Consider the following 10381-nt stretch of genomic DNA (forward strand, 5'->3'; position numbering starts at 1 on the left):
CAGACACTGTCTGGAGCCACTCTGTGCCTCCTCCCACTGCCTGCCTTCCCGCAGAGCTGTGATACTAGGGCTCTCTCCAAGAGCCTGCAGCATTCCTAATCCATCCGCTTCATCTCTGTCTGCCTCTCCCTGTCATTGACTGAGGCCTCATGCGCTGAACACAAGCCTGGTTTTTAGTGATTGCTGTTCCCAGAACTCAGCAGGCTGAAGGGGGTGGAAGGGAGATAAACATCAGAGTTCAACATCCAGACAAACACAGCAGAGTACACGCAATAAATACATCCGCCCCCAAATGCAAATACATCACAAGAGATTCCTTCCCCGGGGCTCAGAGCAGAGCAGGCTCAGACAGGAGAGCAACACGATGAGGTGAGTGCAGTCGCAGGGACCTCCCCAGCTCCTCTGGCCACTTGGCTCTGTGCAGGCCTTAGAAGGCACGAATGTGATTCTCCTCTTGGTTAGCTGTTACTACAGTATAACTCCATTGATACCTCTTGATTTCTTCCATTGTCAAGTGAGAAGGGTGTTGGGCACGACAATTTCAGCTGTTTGACTATTTCAGATATCTGATTTGGTATCGAGACTGGCAACTGGGATGTGTGGCGTTTGGGGTATGGTCTTATTTGATGCTCACTCTTTCTCCATTAATCTCTGTTCCTTTGACGCAGGCTGTTTGTCTTGCTAGCTATGCTTTACAGTGGAGCAAGCAGCAGCATTGTGCTGCAGAAAATGTATGGGAGGATCACGTCCCCCAACTTCCCAAATGTCTACCCGAATTCTAAGGAGAGAATCTGGAATATTACTGTCCCCAAGGGATATTCTGTCCGCATCTACTTCACCCACTTCAACCTGGAGCTGTCCTACCTGTGCGAATACGATTATGTGAAGGTATGCGGTAGGGCAGGGCGATGTGTAGCAGGCTAAGTTCTTGAAAACTGTGTATATGTGATCCTGGACACATGCGGGACCAACATAACTGTTGTAAGCACTTGATTTGAGTCTGCTAGTAAAGTTCAGGCTCAGCTGATTTCTAAATGATGTATTTATTGAGGCCCATTGGGCCAGGAAGTAGAACTGATTGTCATATTGGAACATCTGAAACTTGAGTTCTTTGCGCTCAGAAAATTCTTGATGTTCCCCTCTCGTGAAGCAAAAGGTTTGAAATCTTGCCCAAAACAACATTTGAGCTTCATTTTGCCAAAGTTACAGTGTGCATTTTAAATTAACAAGTAGTCCTTTACACAGAGTATAATGGGAGACTGTAAAAGTGTAAGCGATAGTCTAAACAAGATACTGTCATCTTGTCTAAACATGCACTTGGAACATTTGCTATCGTGTGCTTGCTAGCTAATGTGAGAAGCAACTTCAGCAAAAGAAACAAAGATACTGTCTTTGGGAAGTGTTTGGGTGATCAGCGATGTCCCTGAAAGGTTTGTACTCCATGTGCTAGCATGTGCTCTAGTCAGGTGGCCCTGTCGCTGATTTGAGGCCGTGCTACCTCTGCGCTCGTTTTGTTGTTTGCACGGCCGGGTATACGTTAAAGAGGGAGCTGTATTCACAGGGAGTATGGAAGACCAATGCATCAGCAGTACTTCTGAATCTGATGGAAATAAATCAGGCAGCCTTTTTTCCATTAAGGAAGATCTCGTTTCCATGGGTTTTTTTATGGTAAGCAGCTCCCATTCCCCAAATCTGTGGTGTTCTTCATCTAATTTCCTTTGGGTGGGGCAGAGTACTCATTTCTGGTAGGTCTGTAGTACACAGTTCTCTCACTACCATGTACAACATGAACCCCATGTATCAGAATATTTCTCTTCTGTTGAAAACACAAGATAAATGAAGAGCTGAAACTGCAATAAGTGAATCATAGCGCAAGTGAGTCACTAGTTTAAGGGGACCTTTTACTATATACATTTGAATTTCTCAGTGTATGAAACTTTTACCCCAATTGTCTCTGGCTTTACCAAGATCTTATTGTCACTAGAGTGCCAAGTTAACAAGAGCATTATAAACAAAGCATGGTGCTGATAACCCGGGCTGGCATCACAGCTTTATGTGGGCCTCTGAAAGGGAAAAGGGAGACAAAGTTACAGGCTTAAGTCACAGAGAATAGGGGAAATTTTCTCTTACCTATCTGGATTGACCTCCAGAAGCAGCTTTTGAGAGCATTCAAACCTCCTTTCTCACACCATTAAACATACGCTTTCCAAACCATGGCTGCAGGTTGGGAAGAGCAAAGCTCTGTGCTTATCTGTTAGATTTGTCTGCTCATTTTGCAGCTGAGCTCTGGTGGGAGGACCTTGGCTACGCTGTGTGGAAAGGATAGTACAGACACTGAGGAGGCTCCGGGCAACAAGACATACATCTCGGTTGACAACAACTTGGTGGTAGTGTTTCGATCTGACTACTCCAATGAGAAATCATTCACAGGCTTTGAGGCCTTTTATGCTGCGGAAGGTAAGAGACCAACCCCTCTTGTAGATGAAAGAGACACAGCTATGGTGGGGTTGGTGCTTCCCTGTGCTCTCATAGCCTGTGGCTGCTGGCGGGAGGTAAGAGAAGGCGGTCTCATTGTACGAAGGCAGATGCAAAAGGGTACAGGAACCAAAGGCAAACGAGCCAACCTCACAAAACGGAGTGGCTTGGTCCAAGACAAAATGTTGTCAAAGGGTGTTGGTTGCCTGATTCTGTGCTTCACCCATTAGATATCGATGAGTGCAAAGAGCTGTTTGATGGTGAACCCTTCTGCAATCATCACTGCCACAACTACGTGGGGGGCTACTATTGCAGCTGTCGCATTGGCTACACACTGCATGAAAACAAGAGGACGTGCACAGGTGAGCTCTTACTAGATCTGGGAGATGCTTCCCTACCTACAGCGTCCACTTAAATCCGGTCCCAACACTAGCATCAAGGTGAAAGCGGTGGGTTTTTTGTTGTTTTCAGTATTTCCTATGCGCCTGGTACAGCAGGAAGAATGTACAGGGGGTTAGTCAGGGCTGTGAGCAGAGGCCCTGGTTTGCAGAGTGGCTGTGGGCTAATTGATGCTGTTACGGACAGCAATATTGTGTCACAGTAAAACGCTGCACTGGCAGTTGGTTTTGGTTACTCCTTAGGCAACATCCTCCAGTGTTCAGCTTTAGAGAGATTGAATGGAGAAGCAAGAAATTTGTATTACGCTGCCCACTGCAGACACTTCCAGTTTCCATGGCTGCCAATGCAGCCAGCCTTGCAAAACCCAGTATATCTTGCTCCCTGGGTACTGAGATACAGAGTGTTTGGACCCAAGTTAGTAGAGGTTTTAGAAAAACTTAAAATGAAGTTGTGAAGTCTTAATGAAGAAATAGTTTGCTTACTCTCCGTGGAAGGACACAGGCCAAGAAGCAGCACAGTCCCCATACCACTGACACCAGATACAATGATCCACTCATTAAGTGGAAGACAAGGCCAGGCACAGATCTCTTGTTCAGAAGGGCATACAGCATGAGGTTTACCTGACTCACCTGCCTGGCTCTGCTTCTCAGTTCAGAACTAGGGAAAGCTTGTTTTGTCAGGCAGCAAAGCGTCTGTCTGAATCAGTACAGTGATCGGCACCTCAGGATTCACTTTGCAGTGAAACACGTGCTTACATGTGGTGTCAGATTCATCCTTTGTAGGTGCAGCTTTGCCCTCCTGGAGCTGAATCCGATCTGGAAAGAACCAGCACACATACTGCTCACTAAATATTGTCATAGGTGGGAAGATAGTTTCTTTGAGCTCCCCAGTGCTGTAATGCAGCATTGGATCTAATTTCCAGTGCTTAAGGCTGCCTTGGCACTTAGCTCCCTAACTCCAGCCTCTTACAAACCCTCTCCAGCCATGGCTGCCTGGGTCTGAGTCAAGATTCAGACTCCTCATATCTCCAGTGTATTCAAACAGACCTATTCATTCAACCTGCGCTTCCTAAAGTGATGGCTTTTAGCACAAGTATATGGATTTACTTACGCTATAAAGCATGTGCCTGGTCTTAATGTGAAGGTGCAAAATGAATAGCTGTGAACTAGCAGACTAGCAGCTTTGCATTGACCATTCATGTGTGCACACTTATGCCCCGCTCCTTGAACACATCGCTAGCAGAGAGAGCTTATCTGCAATATCAAAGAGCTGGGCTACCCTGATGGGTGGAGATGTGCACGTTGGGAATTACTGTGGGGCAGCTGATGTGCTGGAACCTGTCCACATTTCAGAGACCTTAAGATGCAAGTGCTGAAGCTGCTCCAGCCACTGGGCTGGGCTGCAAAGCAAAGGTCTCTGCGGATCGCCTTCGTGAGACGAGAGCAAAAGCTGCCCCTTTGATTTTTGGGCTCCTCTCTGAGTAAGCTGATATTGACAGGCTCTTTTTTTTTTCTCCTTTATTTTCCAGCGTGAGATAATTAAGCTTCTCCTCGCTTAGGCAGAGATGGAGACAGATGTGCTGGGAAGAGCTGGTTTGCCCTCCCTCCTGACCTGCCTGTTGCAGTCTGCCCAAGGGCTGCAGGCTTCTCTTGCTCTGTGGCTTGTATGTCTTGGTTCCTTGCCTTTCAGACCTGCCTCCTGCAGACAATAAAGAGGCTGTTCCTTGTTGAAAGCTGATGGCAGCCTCTGAGGCATTCATTTTCGTGCATTTCCCATGTGTCACTAGGGAGAAAAGAAGGTAGTAGATAAGGCAGGAACTGATAAGAGAGAAGGCATTGTGAAAGGCCCCTGAGCATCACAGCTACCTGAAGATTCTTGAATCTCTCTCGTCCACCTCTTGTTGCTTGACCTTCCATAGTTCTTAAACTGCAGCAAGAACAGAACCACACATTTGTTTCCTAATGTTCCTTTTAGATATGCTGTTGGCAGCACCCAGATTTGTAGATTGAAACTATTTCTTCTCAGAGCCCATTCACTCTTTGGAAAGGTTTGAAATGTATTTTTTCTTTTGATCCAAATTTTGTGACTCTGGCCATATCTCCCCATTGGGAGCCTAGCCTTATGGCTGAAATGTGTTCTGGTGAGCAAAGCCTCAGAGTTCCAGGAGTTTGGTACAGTAATATGAATGCCACCATGGCAGCTTAGGTGTCTTGCCTTCATACAAGGGAAGGCAACAGTGCCCTCCCTGCAATAGATGCAACACAAGGAATGTTGTTCTTCAGCGCAGTTGCTCGTGGCGTTGATTGGTACTGTCTCAGTCCCTCACAGTGCCTCTGGCCGCTCCCCATTAATATCCATTTGTTGTTCTTTTAGACAGTACCCTCCTTGGGCAGGGACCATCTTCTTAAAACCTGTTGGAGAAATGCAGTGCTCCGTACTTGTCAGTGACCAGAGCTCCCCAGCTCTGTGGAGGAAACATGATGATTATTGCAAGAGGTTAACAAGTCAGAGCTGAGCAGCTGTAGGGGAACTGCTGAAGATTAAAAAGCTCAAAGCATTAAGGAGCGTTAGTCAATCAGCATTTCCTTATTTCTGCAATTTACTAGGAGTTGCTTTTAATTGTAATTTCTGAGGCTCGGTTTCTCCAACCTCATCTCCACTCTTTAGTGCCTGGAGTAAATGGGGGAGGAACCCTTTTCCAAGTGAGGGGATGGAGAGTTTTAGATGAGACACTTGACTCACTTCAGAACACTGCATTTGCAGACTTCTGTGTTACCTTGTGCCAGTCACTTGCTACCAGCTCTGAGCATCCGTCTGCAAAATGAGAGGTAACATCACTGCCTTGACTTACTGAGAAGATGCTTAGTAAGTGTCATAGAAGGTAAATGCTGCATAGAACTGATCTGGTGTAGAGTGGCTGTGCAAGCAGATTCCGAGGCTTACTTCTGCTGTATTTAATCTTGTTCAGAAGCTGTTTCATGGTCATAGTGAATTGTGATCAAAGCAGCTTGAAATTTTGTCATGGCTGGTGATACAATTTATGACCCACCTTTCATTGGAGACCTAATGAGCCAATGACAATGGACTTGCAGGTTTTGAGGGGGTCATTTTTCAGAGTTCAAGCCTCTGGCAAACAGCTCACTGTGATTCTATTAAAAATATGGCCTAAGCATAATTGAGCACTCTCTGGACAGCTCTAAAGCTTGTACTGAGAAGTCAAGGGACAGCGTTTCTGCTGGCAGATGTTAAAAATTATTTGATCCTTTTTGTGCTGGCTAGTTTATGACTTTCTTGCTTGCAAACTTATGGAAAAAAATACTGCCCTGACAAAGGGAAATCCCAGCGGCCACATCCAGGAGATATTAGGAGAAAAATAAGGTCCAGTCTAAGCCTTTTCATCTTCAAGCTGCAAATTCCCTTGAACTAGCAGAGTATCTTCTGTTGGGTCAGCTCATTCTGGCTACTCATGTGAGCACAAGTCAAGACAGTCTATTGGTGATGACTCACATTTTTCCAAACTGTATTACGAAAATCTCACGTCAAAATTAGGAAATGGAGTTTAAAGCAGACAGATGTAATGAAGCATGAAGAACTATTAGTCTCTGTCTTTCTCCTCCTTTAGTCCTTCAAAACAAGGTGAAGGCCAGTTTTCTGAATTAGCGGGATCACTGTTCTTACTTGTATTGTAGCAGCATATGGGAATCCCAGCTCTGTGCAGGCACATGGTGCTGTTTTTTGCCACGTGAACACAGAGCAATCACTGTGCTGAAGAGCCTCTCAAGCAGCACCTGGGCAGCTCGGAGCGGTTTTGGAATATGTGTGCTATAATGGATCCAGGCTAAGGATCCCCCCGTCCAATCTTCTGCCTTCAATACGGGCCAGATTCTTGTACTTCAGGGGAAGATACAGTTCAGTAAGTGATTTTTAAAGTATACTCCCATACAGAACCGTGATCCTGTGCAACAGATCCTCTGCTGTCTGTTTGCTACTTAGCTTAAGATGAACTTAGGGCACTAGTGTATGTTTGCTTTAAATTTCATATGACAGAGCGTTGCACAGATTAATTACATGCTATTTCTTAGTCCTGTTTTTGTATCAGAGTTGTTGGTTTTGGCCCTTAATTTCATTGTGTGTCCCTTTGCCCTCTTATTACTAGAGATAGTAAACAGCCTTCAGAAACTGTAATGTTTGGTTATATGCAGTGGTTGTCCGTCTCTACATGTATATGTATGTGTGCGTGTTACCACACAGTGGTCTTTTCTCCACCATTTCTCTTTTACATGTTTTTATGCTAAGCTTTAATCTAATAACATAATGTCCTGGTTTGAAGTAAAACAGAACCAATTTTATTCAGTAACTTGGCTTCTTAGCTAGGCCTCTTCCAACTACTGAAATTAGCAGCATATTGTGCTCACTCTCTCAGAGTGATAAGACCCATGTTTAAGCATACTTCAAGGAAAGATGACATGATCATTACCGTAAATAGAAGCCAAGGTGTTGCTGCCTTCTAGCTCTGAGGTTCTTGTAGAGAATTTAACCTCACCAACCTGAGTATCCCTTCTTTATGCTGTAGATCCCATGCTTGGGGAAGAAAGGTTGTGTAGGTAATAGGAAAAGATTCTGATGCAGAACTAGCAGAATATTTGAGATTCTACCTTGCTAATGATTTCAGTAGGGAGTTAGGGGTGTAACGATAGTACTCATTATATTGTGGCCTGTATGCTTAGGGGAGGTCTTCCCACTGAGTCTTTTTTCACACCCAAGGAGTCCATGTTTTCATTCCTATGTCTTCCTATAATTGCCTCCAGACTACTCCTGTAGGGGCTGTAGAGCTGGGACAGATATTCACAGCATGAGGAAATTTCAGTTTTTAAGAGAAGCAGATTTTTTTTTTGCACTTAAATGGCTGTGAGCGGTATACTGCTAAAGCTGCATATCAAGTAGGTTTTGGGGTGTTTCTTAGCCTGGGCTTGCAGCAGGCGTAAGGAAGCATTGTAGTGGGACCTTAAAGCCTAGAGAGAGACAGTGAACTCTGTGTCACTGGCAGTATTGTATGCAGCACCTGCAGCAGCTCAGGGGAGCGTGCTGAAAAAATGCTTTATTCTTACGTAGCCATCAAATGCTTCTGTAGTTTGCGGCACAATCAGTGGAATTACAGAAACTTACATTTGGCTGGGAAGAATGAGGTAATAACAGTTAAGGAAAAAACCCACTTGCTGATAATCCTCTACAAGTATAACGTGAAAGGAAAAGATTTAATTCCAATTGTAGCTCGATTTCTGCTGGTGCAAAGCAGTGTGCTGTTCGGCTAGATTCAGAGGCAGCCAGAACCCCCAGGTGAATTAGTCAAGCTTGCTCTGCTTCTTTGGACCAAGAGAGGCGTTTCAAACAGGATTTAAAAATAGGAGAGTGCTCAGTTTTAACAGAATAGGCAAGTCTAGGTATTTATTAACTGGTTTACTGTGTATTTGTCAGCTGTGTTTGAAAACTCAGGACAATGAATTCAGAGTAGAGCACACACAGATGCTCAGTCACTGTGGTGATGGATAGGTTTATGTCAAATAAAAGCAGCTGCTCATAACTTTCTGGGAAGATGGGCAGAGAAAGATGGTTCTGAAATTACATCTTGTGCTAAAAGAAACACTTAGTACCCAAGTGCATCATTGCTTGTGTTGTGGTATTGTAGTTGTGCTAAGAGCCATACAAACATAAAAGTAAAAAAAATTACGCTTTTATCCACTGCTGCTTTCCTTTCCAAGTAAATGGTTGTATCGGAATACTTCCTGTAGCAGCAAGTAGGGCTGTTGTAGGGTGGAAGCAGGTTTCATTATCTGAAGTAAAAGGAGCTTAGAATCTTGGCTAGCGAAATCCATAGTTACTTAAGGGACAATAATGTTCATTTTCTCATTCACAACTTGGTCCCCCTCCATTAAAATGACAACCTTAAACTGTATGGTCTGTTTTAGATGACAATCTGTAATTAATGACTGGATAATGGCATTTTTGTTGGTGGAGGTTAGCGTGGTGTGTTTGAGGATGCAATTCAAAGTCAAACAGTTTCCCTCTTAGAATTAATTCAGTGTCACAGTGGTGCAAAAATATGCCGGTGTTATCAGCCGGTCCAGCATTCCTCATCAATTAAAGGATTGCTCATACAGCTTTTGCAGCACATCATAAAGCCTTTGTTCCCAGCTGATCAAAGCACCACTTCACACTGATCAGATGCTGTCAACAAGCAGAGATCCTCGGGGCACTTGTGGCTGTTCCTTCTTGCTTCTCTTCAGCAGGGAGCATTTGTGGCTCCAATTGTGTCGGCAAGAGGCACAGCTGGTTTTGCTCAGAGAATACAATTACATTCTAAATGTCTGGCAACAAAGGCATTAAAAAGAAAGAGCTGCATTCAGAGGCTTCTGGAATTGAGGAGCTGATAGCTATCCTATCACTCTCCACACTCCGGTGCAGCAGACAAGCTGCTAATTTAACACCTCAGAATGTTTCTGACGAGCTTTCAGCTATCACACTCGTTTCTGACCTCCAGCCCTGTGACTGTCTTAAGTGGTGCTTTCCCAGTGTCCTTCCCTGCACGCTTCCGAGGTGGGAGTGCTGAATAACGCTCGTGCCCTGGTGCTACCACCAGAGAGAGAGAGAGGGCAATTTTCTCAACAGTGGTGGATGCTCGCTGGTGCAATGTGTGAGACTCGCTTCATGTCGTAGGTAGGTAGATACGTGGCGCTGAAACTTTCTTGAAGGGATAGACTAGTGTAGAAAAAGATCCACTACCTTTACCCAGTACAGCTGAACTGAGTTATTATGACTCTGATCATCATTTTCTGTTGTGTTGTTTTTCGTTTTGTTTTGTTTTGTTTTGTTTTTTTTCCTAGACGACTGTCAGAGTCAGACTTTTACTGAAAGAATTGGAGAAATCACCAGCCCTGACTATGCAACAGCTTATCCCCCACCGAGCTCCGGCAGCTACGATACCCAGGTAGAAGATGGCTTCCTGATCACGCTGGAATTCGTGGAGACACACCCAGGAGTGTTGTGCCCCTGTGATGTCCTTAAGGTAAGGTGATGTTTTTTTCATTTCATCACAGCTGTTGTGAGACAGGCCCCGTTCTTTTACTGCATCTTCTTCGGCCTGTGTTTCACCGTGTTAATTTACAATTTTGTCTCCCTGTTCCTCTCATTCATTTCTTCTTCTCCCTTCAGTTTTGTTGGGGTTTTTTGTTTGTTTGGTTTTTTCCCTTTCAACTCCTTCCTCTTCTGGAAAATTCACCAAAACCAAAATGAAGCACACACAGGTGTGATAAATTTCATCACAACCTCTGTCATTATCACAGACCGGGGATGCCAGGGGAGTCAGTTAAATCTTTTGTATTCAGTTTGCATTTATAAAATGGACCGGGTGGCTTCCCAGGAATTCCAGAGCAGCTGGGATGCTCGGAGAAGAGGCACTCTGTGAGTTATCCGAGTGACAAGCCATCACTCTAACCACCTGCCTGTTTTC

General features: G+C 44.7%; 1 protein-coding gene across 1 annotated transcript; it reads left to right on the forward strand.

Moving 5' to 3' along the window:
• Window positions 1-319: 319 nt before the first annotated feature.
• Window positions 320-4606, forward strand: MASP2 (mannan-binding lectin serine peptidase 2). The gene is made up of 5 exons (XM_009889553.1): window positions 320-369; window positions 669-888; window positions 2280-2457; window positions 2706-2837; window positions 4403-4606. The coding sequence occupies exons 1-5, from the start codon at window positions 365-367 to the stop codon at window positions 4405-4407; spliced, it is 540 nt and encodes a 179-aa protein (XP_009887855.1). The 5' UTR covers window positions 320-364; the 3' UTR covers window positions 4408-4606.
• The last annotated feature ends 5775 nt before the right edge of the window (window positions 4607-10381 follow it).

The sequence above is a fragment of the Charadrius vociferus genome, unplaced genomic scaffold, assembly GCF_000708025.1.
Source record: "Charadrius vociferus isolate BGI_N301 unplaced genomic scaffold, ASM70802v2 scaffold477, whole genome shotgun sequence".
Classification (NCBI taxonomy): Eukaryota; Metazoa; Chordata; class Aves; order Charadriiformes; family Charadriidae; genus Charadrius; species Charadrius vociferus.